Source organism: Ambystoma mexicanum, chromosome 10 (genome assembly GCF_040938575.1).
Source record: "Ambystoma mexicanum isolate Mex_15411 chromosome 10, UKY_AmexF1_1, whole genome shotgun sequence".
NCBI classification, from domain to species: Eukaryota; Metazoa; Chordata; class Amphibia; order Caudata; family Ambystomatidae; genus Ambystoma; species Ambystoma mexicanum.
The window spans coordinates 1,621,567,230-1,621,586,609 of record NC_090932.1 but is presented as its reverse complement, the minus strand read 5'-3'; the positions used below and the strand labels follow the sequence as shown (position 1 = coordinate 1,621,586,609).

Genomic DNA, 19,380 nt, shown 5'->3' with positions numbered 1-19,380 from the left:
GCCTCCCTCTGGTCTCCCAGTGCCACTGGGTGACTCCCTAGGGTCTACCATTGCCACTGGGTGACTCCCTCAGGTCTACCAGTGCCGCTGGGTGCCTCCCTCGGGTGCCACTGGGTGCCTCGCCAGGGTCTACCATTGCCACTGGCTGACTCCCTCGGGTTCACCAGTGCCACTGGGTGTCTCCCTAGGGTCTACCAGTGCCACTGGGTGTCTCCCTAGGGTCTACCAGTGCCACTGGGTGACTCCCTCGCGTTTACCAGTGCCACTGGGCGTCTCCCTAGGGTCTACCAGTGCCACTGGGCGTCTCCCTCGGGTCTACCAGTGCTTCTGTGCCCCCACATGTTTACAGTGCCGCAAGTCTTGCTCTACGTTCTCACCTGTGCTGCCGGGTGTCTCGCATGCGTTAAGCAATGCTACGGGTTTTCCTAGCTAATATCCTCCATGCGGGCTTTTAACACTAGTTTCAGCCCGCTCTTCTCCTCCCTTCTGGCTGTAGCCCCATTATAAGCTGAACAGTGAAGGACAGGGCCTGCACAACAGCGTACTCTCTGCAGTTCAGGAAAAACATTGACAGAACCTTGCACTGTAGGGTCCAACATGAGCGGAAGTCGCACCCCGATGCCAGCCACTGTATATGCCATCTAAGGTGCCCCATAATATTTCCTTAATGGGGCAAGGGCTGCCTTTCGGCCAAGGCTCGCGGGTACCTAGGAGAATGTTGAAACTGATTGGACCCGATATAGCGCATTGACACACTTGTGTATAGGCGCGCTATAAATAAAATATCATATCGTATGGATGACAGTGGCACTCTACTGCACTCATCACCCATCAAGAACGCATGCCAAGAGTCACTTCCCTGTGAGGGCCACATTCAAGCGAGCTTTGCAGAGACTTGCATGTCTGACTGCTTATTCCCCGTTGCGCGTAATTTGCCGCTAGGTGGAAAGTTCTCTAATGTCAGAGTACATGGCTACCACCATATTCTCCCAAAAACATTTGTTTCTTGCCATGAAATTTCAAAAGAACAAATCAGTTTGAATCATTTGCTGCTTAATATTAATCATAACCACAAGTCGATCTTTACTGTGGGCAACTAGTTCCTTAACATGGTCTCTTGTAATGGTGGGGGGAGGGTTTGATTTACTGATCCAATGAGGCTGTTTGGACGCTTGCTCTTACTATATATGTATTTTTTAGAGTGCATCGGTCACCGCACAATATTTAATTTGAGTACCAAGGTACATAGGAAACCGAAAATTGAATTGCTAATTACGTTTGGCTTGCATGAAGGATTTGGTTGCTATTTTGTAAACAAAAAGTTTGACATGCCACACACCCAAAAGAAAAAGTTATTAAGAAAGCAAATAAACGCTGTTTTCGGGCTACTCACATTCATTTGCCCGTAGAGAAAAGGTCCACATTTCTACATAGCAGACAGCAAAAACCACTGAACGGAATTGGAGCATGTATCCAAAAAACTTGGGCACGAAGCGCTGACTCGATTTCCGAGAGGGGGCGGGGGCTATTCCGCCCAGTAGTTAAAATATTTGACAGAGAAGGGGGTATCCCTTACTCCCAAAATCATAGCTATATTTCCCATGCGGCTTTGCAGCAGAGAGGCTTTTCAACAATGAAAACGCTGTCCTTTTTTTGTTCGATGCAAGAGATAACTGCGGTTATAACGGGTGTAACCAGGCTCAAGGAGGAAATGTCATTAGGCCGGGGAGGTGGAATGAGGACACCATGTGAAATCGGGGGGTGGGTGAGGGGGTGGGTATAGGTGGGGGCTCAAGTTCAAAGCTCAAACCTTTTCGCTTAACCGGGGTTATACTGGGGATAACCGCAGTGATAGTAGAAAAGGGGATTGGGAATGAAAGTGCGTCACATGAAACAACCAGTGTTGGGGGGGAATGGGAGATGGGTAGGGAGGGGAAAGGGACTTGGGGGGTGTGGGGGAGCATGTTAATTTCAAGTGTAACATTAGTCAAGATTCCGATAGGCTTGGATTTATGATCCTATTAGCCAATATCAGCAGGTTACGAATACTCTACTTCTATGGCCCATGCTGCAGCCATCATTGCCTATGCGTACGGACTATTAGCCCATATCACCAGGTTAAGAATACTCTACTTCTATGGCCCATGCTGCAGCCATCATTGCCTATGCATATGGACTATTGGCCAATATCACCAGGTTAAGAATACTCTACTGCTATGGCCAATGGGTTAAGAATACTCTACTTCTATGGCCCATTGGTTAAGAATACTCTACTTCTATGGCCCATGCTGCAGCCATCATTGCCTATGCGTATGGACTATTGGCCCATATCAGCAGGTTAAGAATACTCTACTGCCCATATCACCAGGTTAAGAATACTCTACTGCTATGGCCCATGCTGCAGCCATCATTGCCTATGCGTATGGACTATTACCCATATCACCAGGTTAAGAATACTCTACTTCTATGGCCCATGCTGCAGCCATTATTGCCTATGCGTATGGACTATTACCCATATCACCAGGTTAAGAATACTCTACTTCTATGGCCCATGCTGCATCCATCATTGCCTATGCGTATGGACTATTGGCCAATATCAATAGGTTAAGAATAGTCTACTGCTATGGCCCATGGGTTAAGAATACTCTACTGCCCATATCACCAGGTTAAGAATACTCTACTGCTATGGCCCATGCTGCAGCCATCATTGCCTATGCGTATGGACTATTACCCATATCACCAGGTTAAGAATACTCTACTTCTATGGCCCATGCTGCAGCCATTATTGCCTATGCGTATGGACTATTACCCATATCACCAGGTTAAGAATACTCTACTTCTATGGCCCATGCTGCAGCCATCATTGCCTATACGTATGGACTATTGGCCCATATCAGCAGGTTAAGAATACTCTACTGCTATGGCCCATGCTGCAGCCACCATTGCCTATGCGTATGGACTATTGGCCAATATCAGCAGGTTAAGAATACTCTACTGCTATTACCCATATCACCAGGTTAAGAATACTCTACTGCTATGGCCCATGCTGCAGCCATCATTGCTTATGCGTATGGACTATTAGCCAATATCAGCAGGTTAAGAATACTCTACTGCTATGGCCCATGCTGCAGCCACCATTGCCTATGCGTATGGACTATTACCCATATCACCAGGTTAAGAATACTCTACTGCTATGGCCCATGCTGCAGCCATCATTGCCTATGCGTATGGACTATTACCCATATCACCAGGTTAAGAATACTCTACTGCTATGGCCCATGCTGCAGCCATCATTGCTTATGCGTATGGACTATTAGATTGACGGATTAACAACACTTAAATAAAACGCTCTGCTTGAATAAGTACATTTTGCGATACTTGGAGTAGTTCATGAAAGGTCTCTCGATCACCCGTCATAGATTGCCAGCAACATTCTAAACAGAACCCCTTGTAGGGACTTTCCATCAGAATTGATGTCATATGTGAGGTCATCAATGACGACATTTGTGATGCCATCTTTGATGTCCTGGGTGTTATTCTTAGCAGTGCATGGCGGCGGTGCAAGTTATGGTTGCATAGCTTACCATAACTGGCCAATTTCTTTGGTTTTTCGATTTTACCTTGCAACCATAATGCTTTTTCAATACATTTCATAGGTTTTTAGTAGTGCAACATAACGTCCCTTGCAGAAGTTCAGTTGTGTTCAAGCTCATCTACTGAAATCCCACTCTCCACTATCCTCTCTGCTTCATTTTTCCTCTTGGCCCACCTAGTAACTTCCTGCACCCACGTGGCACACATGGGCGGCGTTGAGTGAAGGTCGACGCGTCACACAACTCACAAGCACCTGTCTTCTGAGCAGGTTCAGAATTCACAACCTGCACTAGGAGGAGACTCTTCCATAGCGGCAGAGTGTTGAGGGGATCTGGTGCACCAGACACATACAGGCAGCCCCGGCCCCCATCTGAAGTATTCCTGTTCCTGTCCCACAGTCCGTCACAAGTGGAAGCCGCCACTCAACCCTGAAGACAGGTCCCTATTTCTCCATCTAGAAGTTCCTTCTCCACACCCAGGAAGTCTCCATGGGAACAACAGGTCCAGTCCCAAAATATACCCCAAAATTGTAGATCTAGTCACGGGCAGACTACACCGACCCTACAAAAAATACATCTTGTGTATGAAGCTCTCGGGTTGCCCATAGCCATGTCATCTGGTCCGCATGTTGCTTAGAATTCTGGGACTTGTACTTCCCTATCTTTCAAATGGGAAAGAAAAAACTGCAAATCCCAGAATCCAAAGGAAGAAAAACAGGACTGGCTGGGCTTCTCATGCATGGCTACGGGGAAACTTGGGAACACTGTGTAGCCAACCCCCCCCCCACACTCCCTAAAGGCCCCGCTGTTTCCTCCTGGCACCGCCGTGGAAATTGTGGGGGAGGTATTAAGTTAGCTTGTCTCCCTCCATTGCTACTGCGGGCTTAGAGTGGGGAGTTTTGCTCCATCAGGCGCCAAGAAACACTTGTGTACAGGCGCGTTATACATGATTTATCATATCATAGTTACAATCTCAAGTCCAGATTTTACTTAAATTGATATGTTTAGCAAAGTAGTGAGGGGAGACACTGTCTGCAGATTCTGACGTGTGTGTCTGTGTGTGTCTGTGTGTGTGTGTCTGTGTGTGTGTGTGTCTGTGTCTGTGTGTGTGTCTGTGTGTTCATTATCAATATGAAAGAACACAGTAACAGCTGTGCATAAAACAAACCCACTAAACTGCAGTAAATATTCTCCATCCCTTAACTAGACTACTAAGAACGATATTATGTAATTTCATAACATTTCATGTTGGTTTCCTCCTGCTTCTAAGTGCAGTTTTTGAAAATAATTCTGATCTGTAGTGAAAAGTGGGGTGCAGGGACTTCTTAATTTGAACATTATGTGCAGGTCACAAAATGCGAATCACCGCTAGGGAGTACTCTTTCCCTTGGCGAGTAGGAAGAGTTGTGCTGTGAGTTTGCAGAGAGCAGGCAGTCCAGCCGCGAGGGGAGCGGCCTATGCCCGGCTACTACAGGGGTGAAGTCCAAACCCCCCCCCCCCGCATCCCCACCCACCCCCAAAAAGTCGGGGGACTCAATAACATGCGCGATAGGACGAGGTCACCAGAAATTTGCCTATCAAGGTGAAATATGCACATTTCATTACATTGGCTATGCATAAGCACCCAAATTGCACAGGACGACTGGCATTTGCCCATCATGAAATCAAAACATGCAAAAAACCAAGAGAGATTATTTTCTAATAGGGTTTGAAAATGTTTTTTAAAAAGTGTGCTTGTTTTAATTAACCCCAAGAATCAAGGCAAATGTTTTCCCCTGGAAAGTGCAGTACCGAAATGTGACAGTTCCACTTTAGCTGTTTGGTATTTCTTACCAAGTTATATGGTGTAGTGGCGAAGTGCTTGACCTCTGAACCTAGCGACCATGATACGAATCCGCAGGAATTTCGAAAAATACAGTCAACGTGTTTTATTTTATACACAGCCCCTAAAATACCTTGCGGGACAGTGTCCGCCCGTGCGTACCCTCGACTTGAACCCTGGGCTACTAGCTCACAATGTTGACCCCTGGAACGAGGGCTACGTCACTGGTTAACGGCAACCGACCAGACAGAATTCCGGGTGGCCGGGATACAGTGTTGTAATTGTAATGGGTTATTTATAACACACTTAATACCCAGAGGTTTCTAAGCGCGGGCCCAGGGATCGAACCTGTGTTGCTCCGTGTCGTTTTGCTTCCAAGACGAGCGCGTTGCCCCTGAGCTGTCCTACCGAGACAATTACTATTTCTGGCAGTGACAGCTGAAGGCCCACCTGGTGCTGACCCTCAGTGACCAGCATGCACCATTTCTTAAAACAGCTACTGTCAAGTCTTTTAAAAGGCACAAGGTATTCATGAACGCATTCAATGTGTATTTACCAGATTTCTGTAACGGGTGAAGTCAGATCAGACTCAGAACTGTTGGAAATTGGCAGCAACGATGCTAAAAACTCATCTTAATCCAGCGCAAGGAACACCGCATGGCCAGGCGCTTTGCTACTCCCGATAGCGGGGTTACCTGCCAAAACCAATATGGCTTCCGCCGGCACGAGCCGCTGGCCCTGCGTTCTGAGAGCTAATCAATGCCGTTCAGATTCCAATTTCCCCAGTACAAGGTGAAGTCAAACCTCATCTAAGAGACGTCAGCCCGCGCTCTAACGCGGCCTGCCAGGCCGGGCGGTGTAATTTAAACAATCATTAATGGCGCCAGCGAATAATAAAACGACATGTCGCTTACAACTTCATCTCAGCTGTGACGGGCAGATCTTTTAAAACAGTTGTGAGAGGATTGCTTTTGGCCTGGCTTCGTGTGGCTCGGTTTAACCCCTTCTGGCAGAGTATTCTTGGGGGCGGCGGAAGCAGAGGATGGCATGGATGGTGAGCAGTAGGGGCTCCAAAATTGAAGCTGTAGTACAGTTACCATTAGACCTCAAAGAAAGCGTTAAAAAACTCTCAGAGGACAGCCTCAGTCATCAGAGACATCAGCACCAGCCTCAGCCATCAGACAAACATCAATCTTTCACTATACTGGTGAATGGTGTACCAACAAAAGATACACAAAATTGGCAACACAGCTAGTGTGGGTGACAACACAACCAGCACCCCATGCACCTGTATGGGTCACCCAATTGGATTGCTTGGTATTTGTTCCGGACGTCCTTTCTTCCAAACGACATGCGAGAAATGAATGATATGATAGGTTATTTATATAGCGCCTATACACAATGTGTTTCAAAGCGCTTCAAGGCAAGGGCGGGAACAAGGGAAAATACAATGACATTCTTACAGGCCATGAACAGTAAGGATGTGAAATTAACTATCGTACTCGGCCTAACGGCATTTCAGATAGTGCAAGAGCTAAGACATGGATAAGGAAGGGAGGGGGAGAGTGGGAAGGAAATGTAAACAGACAGGCGACTACCGTACTAGGCCTGGTGACATTTCTGATAGAGCCGGAGAAAAACAAAAGGCGAGGGAGAGGGGTGCAGAAAGGGAGGGGGGAGAACAAAACAAGCGACTATCGTACTAGGCCTGACGACATTTCAGATAGTCCTGGAGGGATGGTGGGGAAGAAAAAAACAGTAATGGAATGGTGGAGGAAACAGACGAGGTTGCCATCATACTAGGTGCAGGGACAAATCTGATAGAGTAAGTGCATAGAAGAAAGTAAGGAAGGTGGGGATAAAATAGGAAAATGGAGAAAGGGAGAGGAGGCGAGAACAGAGAGTAAGCAGTCAAAAAGAGTGGAGAACCAAGAGAGGAGTGAATACAATTGCAGAAGTCAGTAGTAACGCATAATGTTGCCAGCAAGGATACAAGATGAAGATGGGAACAGCATGATTCAGGGCCACCATGAGTACAAGATGCAAAGGAAGTCCAGCACAAGAGCTGAGAAAGAGTGACGCACCGTGAATCAATGAAGTTCATAAATGTCAAATCCAGCATTGGCCACAAGACAGTGATGGTGAAACCAGAATGTATCAGGACAGACTCCTGCAGAAGTAGGCTGGATGGGGTGGAGGGAAGGGTAGAAGAATCAAGCAAAACAGACAAAAACTGTGTGCGAGAAGGTTGGACAATGCACTGTCTAGGCAACGGAGCACAATCTAAAACGGCCCTGGTGTTGCCCGTCAACCTCATCAGTGGCACAGGGGCATGTCCAAGGAGAGGGAGAGAGACGGCACGCGCTTCTTTTTGGAAGACATTCAGCTGCATTTCTGTCTAAAAAAATACAACTGTTAACAAATGAATCACATGATCAATTTGGCTGGGAAATATTGTTATAAAAATTCATGACTTAAATGTGGGGGAGTGGTTGTGACCATCTCTCCTATGCCCTGGAAACTCTTCTGGGGTGATGAGGCAACACCCAGTCCTGTTGCGTGAGCGCCCACCATAACAATGCCACCATTCCGCACCACGCCTTGACCCACAATTAGGAGGAAAATCTTTCCACCAGTGTCCCCAAATTGTTTGAGCCCAGCATACAATTTAGTGCACAGCGGTTTAACATACCGCCACAGTGGCTCCGACCTGTTGGTCGGGGGCACCCTTTGCCCGGACATCCCGACGCTTACAACTTCCATTTTGGCACATTAACTGCCACTTTCTATAAGGTGCCACCCTCCCTTGTCTCCCACAATGGCCCCCTCGGCCCACCTGAGGCGCACCATGCGGGGACGCGGCAGAAAAACTGCTTAAAAAATAAATATATAAAATGAAAATCGGCAGCTCCAGGAACAGGCACCCCATAACTGGAATCACAAGCCCACCAAAAGAGTGCCACCGTGCCCACCTACTTCAACCAAAGCCACCACCTTTGGGAGAGTGCTCGCAGCGAAGAGACCCATGCTAGATATCACATCAAAATACATTCCGTCCGAAATCCACACTTCTGAGCGGCCATGCAGGGAACTGTGCCGACAAAATAAAATATAGACCAGTGCGCTACGCATGGTCCATTTTGAGGCTCGGCCTAAAACCCGTCCCACCACCAACGGACCAATTTACAGACAATCACAGGGTCTTCAAAAATAGCTCCCAGGTCTTGGGGGCGCAGCTGTCCCGAAAGTTCAGCCAAAGGAAAAGAAATAAAAACATTATTTGCATCTGAAAGTACAAAGTTTATGATGCTATTTTTCTAATAAGTCAATGCCTACTGAGGCAGACAAGGGCCTAATGGCTCAGGAACAGAATACACAGCCGGTGCTTCAAACCTAGTAAGATTAACCCTTTGTTGTGAAGGTACAAAATCAGTGCCGCTTATTCCTACAGGTTTCCTCACCGGGCCTGAAAACTCGAAGCACCGGCGCCCTTTGTTCTCATTTCATTGTGAATTGGTTAATCAAAGTTAACCTTATACATGACACAAATTACACAAATAAAATGTGATTAAAAAAACAGAAAATAAACATTTCTTGTCAGAGTCAGATTCCAACAAATATTCAAAGTTAAATCTACAGTTGTACCAAATTGCCTATACATAATTTTACAAATATTAAAAAGCAGTAAACACTAAATTACAAAGTTATAATCAATTGCATTTCCCATTTTAAAACCTATTAAATAATTATTCTCAGTAACATGTAATCTCTTATAAAGTGCTAAGTACTAGTCAAGTAAAGTGCTGGGTACAGATTCATACACCTATGAACTCAATGAACCTTTAACACATTTTAATGGTTAGTCACCATCTAATCGCGATCAAACTAATTTGATTTAAATATTTGAGTACTGCTATTGTCAAAGTTGTTTCTTGACCACTCGACAACCTCTCCCGAACTTCTTGTGTAGATAGCCAGAGGTCATCGTGCGTGAATCTCCCAAGTAGCAGCAATCTTACATTGTGTAAAGCTGGACAGTGTTCTAAAGATTGAATATGTTCCTCAATGTTACACAAACCACAACAATTGAGAGTAATGGTGTTTTTAAAACTATGGACTGAATTTCTGCCACTCAGTCTAACTCTCCAATATGAATTGGGAAATGTTTGCAAGCACAATAGGGGGGGCGGGAGGGACCCCAGTGCTTTGTCCCCTTGGCAAAGGCTTTTATACAGTTTGCAGCTATGCGTTTTATCGATTGTTGAGATCCAGTCTTCCTGAAACAGCGCTCCTTTAGTTAGGATTGGGCTCACTTTCAGCAAATCAGGTGTTTGATTCTTGCTACTTAAATTAGATTCAGTCAACATCCGAAATCCTAAAGTTAGCCACAGGTCCTGAGTTTTTGACACATGCACTGTGTTTACACAAAGATTGAGTCCAGAGGAGTTTTCAATATATTCCTATATAAAGAAAGAGCTTTTCATCTATAACCCATTCAGTGAGACTAAACCCAAGTCATACCTCCAGCGTAGAATTGGCAGGCAGTCCGGTAAATGAAGAGCTTTTTCCCAAATGCTAGCTTCCATCATGTCCCAGTCAATCTGCCTCGACAGGCGACTTGGCCCTTGTCCATACAGAATGGCCGGGACTACTTGCAGCCAGTTAGATTCGATGATGCAGCATAGAGTACCTACAGTATTTGCCGTTTATTCTCTTCATTTGGGCAGCAAACTGTGCAACCTTGATCTTTAGTCTTGTTGATATCTGACCTTTCTTGGGAGGTGCGTCCAAATCAAACCCCAGATAAGTTGCATGTACTACAGGTATCAATGCAGATTTGCTGATTTTGAAAGTATAACCGTGGGGCTTCTTAGCATTTCCAGAGAAGCGAATAACATTCGTTTTTATCATTAATCGCCAGCTCATTAACAATGGCATCATTTTAAGTAGCATCAATAAGCCACTGAAGACCCAGTTGCAGACGGTCTATGAGGACGACATCGCTGTGGTCCTTCAAGGTACTGTATAGGAGCTTCCGGGCAGAGTTCTTCAGAAGACCTTCTGGGGTTTCCTTTGAATTGAGATAGCTTCTCCAGAATGCATTTCAAAATAGAGGACCGTGACTGCTCTCCGACAGGACAGGGTTCCCTGCTGGTAAATGGATTAACGAAGAGACGAAGGAATGTATATAGACGCGAACAGCAGAGCTCTGCGTTGTCCTCTTCTTGTACCACTTTGCCTTGATGGAGGGACTGCTGGGAGAATTCAGAAAGGGAGTGGAACTAGCCTTTTCGTTTAAAAACAAAAAAAAAAACTACTTCTCGGAGATATGACGTATATTTTGAAACACATTCTAGTCACGACAACCGGTGATCGTCAGCAGGTGAACGTGAAAACAGCATGCATGCCAACATGGCCCATTCCATATGAGAAATGTTTGTCCAGTCTGGATCTTGTAGTCCAGCGCTCATAATCTGGAAACACAGAACTACAAGTCCTAGAATGCAAACTGGAAACCAGGACTGGGTTACCATTTCCGGAAAGGGATAAGGCATGTATCCAGATTGGGCCAGAGGGGAAGCTCCCTCAATGCAGTGAGAAAAAGAACGTAAAAACTCTACAAATTCTATCAACACCCAGTTGAGAATATAGGATGTTACTTTCAGCCTCAGCTAATGGCGCCCACGGGTTGATATATATTTTTTAATTAAGAAATCACGCATGCAAGAGTCTTGATTTAAATACATAATTGTATGCAGCCCGGGTCACTATATCTGTTTGAGTAACAGCATGTGATTGGTGACCGATGTTTTACTAACCGCATACAAGACCTGCGTCAAGATGCGGCTTGCCGCTTGGTTCCCCCACGGGATTCACGCTATACAAATTCAAAAATCAAATCCAAGTAAGTATTCCATGCCTAAACACCCCATTTTTTACTTATCCCAAAATCTGTGGAACATCTAGTGAGTCCGTAAGAACTATACACTTCTGGCTGAATTTTGCAATTGATTCTGATTTTAGAATGAAAAAAACTCATCGAATTCTAAAAACCTTCCATCGCGTTAAAGTCCGTGCTTAGGAATTTGCACACGTCATAGCATGTAAACGTTCCACTTTGGGAGTGACATTGATGCATACATGTATAATGTAAAGTGCTTTCAATACCTAGCAGCCCCTTTCTCCCCCGCAACTAGAATCCCACCAATCCCTTTTGCCCCAATTCGCCGTTCCCATGTGTTGTCCACCACTCCCCCATCACCCGGTTCCTGCAACCAAACGATCCAACCTCGGCTCTACACGGCGCTCTGGCAAGACCATTTTTACAGGTGGGTCCCTTCTTGTTCTGGCCCAATTCCTACCCCGCAATATACACACAACACATCCAAATAACTGAAATAGTGACCCCCACCATGCACCACGGGTGGTGAGGTGAGCATGCATAAGGCCACGGCGATCTTATTTTCGAAGGTTAGTTGCACGGTTTCCTACAAACCCTGGTCCCTGGGAAGAAGCGACACACGTTGGGCGGTTTTCTGACCAGGTGCAAGAAGCACGACAACCAGTTTAAGGTATGGGTGGCCTGCACACACATGACTTCCCGGGTAAGTATGACGTTACAGGATCGCACAAATTCACATCATATTCTTATTGGACAACACGACCGCGCATCATAAGGTCAGAGGCGTAGCCAGGATTGTCTAACAAGTGGGGCCTGAAGCTAATGTGGGTGGCCCCACCGTACGGACATTAACACCTGTAATTGCCAACACAGCACTGCCGAGTGGGTATTTACAGATTTTGGGTGGGTCTTGCCCGCTCAGGCCCTACTCTGTCTACGCCTCTGCATAAGGTCTAAGGGGAGTAGCAAGATTACAATACCACATGTCACCATGAAAACGTAATATGGCGTGATCTCCCTGCACACGCAACTTCAAAATATGGCTGGAGTTCCCCAGATACCACAGCAGAACATGTGACTGCACACGTCGGTGCACAACACTACATACATGACGGGATCCAGTGATTACATCAACGGTCATGGTAATAAGGTTTTTTCCACTTCCATGTTCCAGCACATGCCCATGTATTCTAGGACTGGAGTTTAATTAAACATGCAAAGATTAAGCAAGCCATGCACGAGCTCACGCTTACCTTCCCTTCGACGTCACCCTCGCTATCGCACTGCAAATGAAGACAAACAGAAAAGGTCTTAATCTTCTGTTACATTTTAAGTGCATTTTTGACAATCTCAGTGACATGTTTGTAACATACAGCAGAGCCTAAAAAAACAAAACAAAAAAAACGCGCTTTTAAGTAATCCAGTATTTAATGGGGGTTATCCCAAGACCACTGGAACGAGGTTTCCCCAGGGTCTCGTGCACACAGAACGCACGATCCACAATTAAGCACCAATTGGATCCTTAACACGTCCCAAACGTGGCCACACGCACCGCTGTCCAATGGGGTCTCATGTGAGGTCACCCAATCAGCACAGGGCTAGGCCCGCCTTGGGATCTGGAGCCTTATCCTGGCCACCAAGGGTAGACTGGCCTATAGGGAAATCTGGAGATTTCCTGGTAGGCCTCTGCTTCCTGGCCGGGGTGGACTGGCCTGCAATGAACTCTGGAGATTTCCTGGTGGGCCTCTGCAATCTGGCAGGGGTGGACTGGCCTACAGGGTACTCTGGAGATTTCCTGGTAGGCCTCTGCTTCCTGGCAGGGGTGGACTGGCCTATAGGGAACTCTGGATATCTCCCTTTAGGCCTCTGCACCCTTGCAGGGGTGGACTGGCCTATAGGGAACTCTGGAGATTTCCTGGTAGGCCTCTGCTTCCTGGCAGGGGTGGACAGGCCTATAGGGAGCTGTGCAGATCTCCTGGTAGGCCTCTGCACCCTGGGTTAGGTCAGTGCCACAGCCTGCCAGGGGACAGTGGTCTTCGAATCGTGATGTTCTGGACTCCCAGAAGCCCATCAGCCTAGGGAGATAACACCGTGTGCACTTGGCACTGGCCCCAGGTACCTCCACACCTCTCACTCACAGAAGCGTTTAGCCAGCAGATAAACGTATCCACCAGAGAGACAGCCAGGGATCGGCCAGGACTCGTCTGCCCCAATCCCTCCCCTTCTCACTTTACTCCTTAACGGAGTGCTACCAGGGTCTTTTAAGAGCCCAACAGGAACCTGCCTAGGGCAAGGAGGTTTCCTTAGCAAAGATAGAAAACAGCCAAAAGCCCAGCAGTGCCCAGCAGGGGGCTGCCGCTGTCTGTCAGGTGCTGAATCCAGCTGAAAGAAAACCAGCCCCCCCGCCCCACCCAATGCCAGCACGCATATGCCAGGCACTGGGCCGAGGTCCTAGAGAACCAGCAAGATGTCCACCCAGGCAACCATATTGCATACCCAGCCTGCAAAGATCACACACCTGCCCACAAAGTGCCCAACCCAGGCGTTTGTTGAATTTCCCTAAACTTGCCAGGAATTCACCAGGCGCTTACTTCTCCCCCCCTCCCCCGGGGCCCAGACTGCCATGTCCCCAAAAGCCTACACCAAACCTATCACGGGACCAGTGGTGGACTGGGAACAACTCTGTGTTCACCATGTAAGCTAATCATTAGCCTGTTGTCAATGTATCCTGTATCTACTTGGCAAGTGTAACTGTAACCTGTAAGCTTAAAGTATTCTTGCACACGTGCCCGGATACCCTCGGGTCTGGCGTGCGCTATAACTAAACAAACACACACACACACACACACGTTCAGCAAGCCCAACCCTTTTCTCATGAGAACATTTGCGAATACCACATAAAAGAGGCCCAGGGTACAGAGGCCTACCCGGAAAGCTCCAGAGTTCCGTAAAGGCCAGTCCGCCCCTGGGCGGGACACATCCAGCCTGCCAAAAGCCCACCCACAGTCTACCTAGTTCTCATCAAAGAGCTGCCTAGATGCCCAGCAAGCTGTGCCCACCCCACTGGTGTGCCGAGGGCCCATGTGGACTTGCCTTGAGCCTCTGAGTGGATGCTCAGGGTGCACCCCAAGGAGGCCCCTCATAAAACAACTTTCACCCCACTCAACCTTTCTCCCCCATCCCGGCACCCACACTTCCTATGCATGCTACTTCCTGTGCTACCCATGCACACAATCTGTAACCCCTGGGTGCGACCCCCTATGTCCTGCGCCCCATTGTTTCCCAGCTACGATCACACTTTATGAACCCCAACCCTGCGTACATACAACTTAAACAGGTGCGCCGCCATCTACAGATTGAAACCAAGTTCTATAGGGGTGAGGGGCTAGCCAATAACTCATGTTGGGGCCAGACTAGAGCTCTGAGGGGGTGAGTCAGCTCAAATGGTTGGCTTTTCCAAGTGTCTTCTCCATGGCCATGCCTTCCTTCAGCCGTTTCAGAAAGAGTTTAATCCAATGCTTTATGTTAAATGTTAAAGGTATTTGTACTGCGCACCGTCACCAACGAAGTTGGTCCCCAGGCGCTCTGGCGGATCTGCAAACAATAAGGTGGGATGGGTTAGTAAGGCAGAAGAGGGAGTAGAATAGTGAGGGGAGTGGTGTATACGAATTGTTTGTTTCACAATTGTTCGAATTACAATTCACCTTTTCACAATTGACCGAATTGTGAATGTCAATTGTAACATATATGCGGGGGGGAAACCCCCCCCACACAATGCAAACCCCCCCAAAACTAAATATATATATATATATATATATATATGTCAATTGTGAAAAGGTCAATTGTGACCCTTTAAAATCGGTCAATTGTTCATTCAAACAATTGTAAACAAACAATTTGGTATATACCATTCTGTTGGCAGCTTCAACTCGGTGTACACCGGGTGCTGAGCTTTGGTGCAGTGTTGGATCAGTGTCAGTCCGTGTGTGCTGTTGCTCCGGCTTATGTGTTGTTGCAGTGTTGTGAAGTGCGTGCGGCTTGTTGTGCGAGAGATGGTTGTGTGCGTTTTTGAGTGAGATATGTATGCAGAGAGTTTGAGGATTATATTGGTTAGTGGGTTACCTGACCTTTAGCATGCTAACATTCACAGTTTTGTCTAAGTGTGGCACCTGTTGACCTTCACAATCCTATCTAGATGCCACGCAGGCCAATGCTCACAACTCTATCCAAGTGTGGGCATGCTGACATTCAAGTTTCACCTGTAGATCAAAATTCAAATATCCATCGATGCCCATACAAATCCTTACAGAATCAATTAGAAGATTACAACAAAATTACAAAATATTAAAACATCCCAAAATGCTTGGTATATAAAACAAATGCATACTAAAAACATTTTCAGTTATGAAATATAAATAGTCACATTACATATTGTATTGCACTTAGATCAAGTGGTATCTAAGTATTTAGAAAATTCGAAAACCACCTCCTCAGAAATTGAGAACTTGAAAAAACACCATGACTGCTCTAGAGCCCATAAGATTGTTTGAAACAATAAAGAGGCGTCAGAAAGCTGAACCTATACTCTTTAGTCAGTCTGACAAAAAAAAGTAAAAGATACCAAATGATATGATAAATGCGCTTAATACCCAGAGGTATCTAAGTGCAGCCCCGGGGACCGAACCTGTGTTGTTCCGTGTCTTGCTTCCAAGGCGAGTACGTTGCCGCTGAGCTATCCTCCCGAGAACGATTCGCTTACACTGTTGCAGAACAGACAGCGGGCCGACCGCCAATCCAATGCTTTTGTGATTTCTTCATCAAGTCCTCAAGTCTGAGACAATATATGGGGTGATAATTTTAAAAAACGTTTTTAAAAATTTTAAAAAAATGAAATCGAAGGGCATATTTCATCAAAGCAAATAGTTCCATCACTTTGAAAATGAAAAATGGCACAATGCCAGCTGACCAGCTGAGGACTCCCACCAGACCTTGTAAATGACGCACGACCATTAATGTCTGGCAACTTATCGATCGAGGCCTTATGCTTCACGCCAACTCGACATGTGTCTGCGCTGACATAAACACCGACACTTGCCCTTGTCATCATTAATTTTTCTAAGGCTGAAGGAAAGACTTTAAAAAAAAAATCATTGTTCTATTCTGGCATGAATACAAATGGCGCATATGGGGTATTCTACGGAGTTCAAAAAAGGGGGCGGTGGCACTGCTCGGCACAGGAAATCTGGCTCCCGCCCATTAAAACTCATGCTGGGCAGCGAACTACTTCCACTTCCTTTTGCACTTGGGCGGGCTGAAGAAAAGTGCAATATAGTGCATAAAGAGCAAGTACGTTCTCATCTCTCTAGACCGGGGGCGACAATGTTACAAGTTACATGCATTCACAAAAGTAACGACGTTTGCAGCCTACAAAGTAGCATTTACAGCCCTAACTGAGCAAGTGCAAGTGATTGCTCGATTGGCGGCGCGGCCTAGGCGCATTGAATTCGCACCCGAACATGCTGCCTGCCTGTATTCCTCTTCTGAACATCCTAAATGTGCCCTTCCCATTCTATTTGTCTAAATAAATCCATATAACTGTGACCTGTGGAGGTATCGTCAGCGCTGCGTTGCAGCTCAGCTGTGACATCCCAGTACATACGTAATATGCAAACCACTTGCACCCATCAAAGATTTCCACTTGGGTGAGAGGTAGACCCCTCAGCTGAGGTTTCTTGGTGAACCCTAGGCCAGCTAGTGCTTCAAACTTGTAATTATTTTAATGTGTTATTCGAGTGTAGCTAAGCAGGCTAAAGCTTTGGAAACACTGACGATGAAAGGACTCTGGCGACCATTTTGGCTTCATCAAACAAGGTGCATTAAGAGCCCTCTGCTGCTTCTTGGGCAGCTGTGACGAATCAACTTCTGAGGAACTAGTGGTCCAGGGATGAATACCGGTTTGTAAACCATCAAATCAGCCCTACACCGCTAGTACACCAGAAGGGATCCGAACAGATTGGAACACACGTCAATTATAAACCTCCTTGTCCAATTTTGGTAACGTGGACAGAACAGCAGGCTTTTCTCCGTAAGGTCATGGATGGTTGGTTAGTTCAACAAAGCGAAAATACAATTATTACCCAATGATAAAAGGGACTGTCCAGTCAAGGTTGTATAAAAATATCTACTTTATTATTATTATAACCGACAGTGCTAGCAACACTACACAATACAACCGACACAGTAAAGGAATACAGAGGACACACAGTTTCATGAAGGAAAAGTAAGCACTCTGGATACTAACAGGAGGGTAGTTAGTAAAGCAATCAGTCTTAACTGTTCAAGGTTATTTGGTTTCAGCACCAAGGGGCAAAGGGTTGTAATTGTCTCTAGAGGCCTTCAGAGAAGGACCAGGGCGGTAGAACCACAATGTACCTGGTGCTTAAGAAAGTCTTGATGCTCTACAGCATTGAGGGGGTTCCAGGGCACTTGGCAGCTCCTAAGACAGAGTTTGAGATGGGAGACAGCTGCAGGTATCAGACGGCAGGCAGTTCAGCAAGCAAGGCTGGATGAATGGCTGCAGCCTGGCCTACACGGCAGTTCGGGGTCAAGAATAGTTGTCTCTGTGATGGTTGGCGGATCAGGAATGCTGGTCGAGGCGTCTCAGACGGCTCTGGTGACTGCAGCGTGACAACAGTCAGCCGTGCAGCCGGTTGCTGTTCGAGGGCTCGACTGTCTCTAAAATGTCCTTAAAAGATGGACGCTGGTTCATGCTTGTGTGGCACTCCTACTAGCTTCATTGCATGGTTTGTGTCATTATTTCAAGGTGAACAGCCCAAAGCTTCGGAGATTTTTTGCAGGCAACGGCCTTGTCCTTAGCTCAGATACTCTGGTGCTTCCTACCTAGGAAGCTTGCTGGCAGAACCTAGCAGGGCACGCTGGTGTGCTGGCTGGGTACTGGTTCTGGAGCTGCTGGACGGGTCCTCTGAGTCCGGTATCCTCCTCTGTTCCCTGCGAGATGTTTAGAATGTTCTTGCATCCCTCTTGGAACTCCTCGTCTTCCTTCAATGGCGGAGATGTAAGGTAGACTGGGTCCAAATTAGTCCTCCTTACTCCTTTCAAAGTCGTCAGATGATCTTCTAAGTTAGGGATTCAACCCTCTTAATGCCAAATGGGCCCAGTGATTGGTGCAGGCTAAGTCTACCTTAATGAACCAATCCTGGGTTCCCACCAAAAATCTTCTGTTATGCATGAGGTCAGGACCAGAGTGCTCTACAACAGGAATGGTAAGGGGTGACAACATATACCTAAGTCCCACCCATCTTCCTGTCTGTATAGATCAACGTGTCGCTGGTTAACTGAGCCCTCTGTGAATCTTGATTAAAGCACAGGTCTCCCTGGAAGTTTGTGACAAGAGCAGACTTGTCTCCCTCAAATCACATACTTCTCCCCTCTGAAAGGCGTACGCTCTGCTGGGGTACCTACAGTAACTGATGGACCCAGACATGCCGTTCACTGCCTTTCATAAAGAGGGGTGGGAACTAGCTTCAAGTTGACATATTGCATACCAAAGGGGTGTTCACGCTGCTTTCCTGTTGTCTGTCTGGCAATCAAGCCCCTTCCAGGCTTGCCTCAATCATCTATTAGTATGCACTGCCACCAGCCTAACTAAACAATAGGAAAGCAGATCCATGAAACATTTGATATTTTAACAAGGCTGCTCATTGCCGGAGGAAGGTGTGCCTTCTCCCCTTCTGATGCTTTGATGTACCCGTGGCTGTCACACTATAGCTGAACATGACAGTGGAGGACAGTGCTTGTAGACTATCCTCCCGGAGTACACGTGATTATGCGTTTCCTACGGTGAGCAGAGAAAATGTGTGTGGAATGGCCTCACATTTTCCAGAGGTTGATCTCCCATCATTCATTTTCATTATAATAAAAAAAAAATTGAAAAAGTGGTGAGCGTACACTCGTGTGTGGATGGTCAAATTCCTCACAGCAGCACTCCATACTTTCAATTTTTCAGCTTTCCCCATGTGAACCCCCACTCCCATTCTCCCCTC

General features: G+C 46.6%; 1 protein-coding gene across 9 annotated transcripts in view; it reads right to left on the bottom strand.

The window, feature by feature from the left end:
• Positions 1-19,380, bottom strand: part of FBRSL1 (fibrosin like 1) — a 1,377,451-nt gene that overhangs the window by 348,109 nt on the left and 1,009,962 nt on the right. For all 9 annotated transcript variants that reach the window (XM_069619989.1, XM_069619995.1, XM_069619992.1 and 6 more), the window contains exon 5: positions 12,571-12,600. In XM_069619989.1, the coding sequence (XP_069476090.1) occupies positions 12,571-12,600 (30 nt within the window). The remainder of the gene's footprint in view (positions 1-12,570; positions 12,601-19,380) is intronic.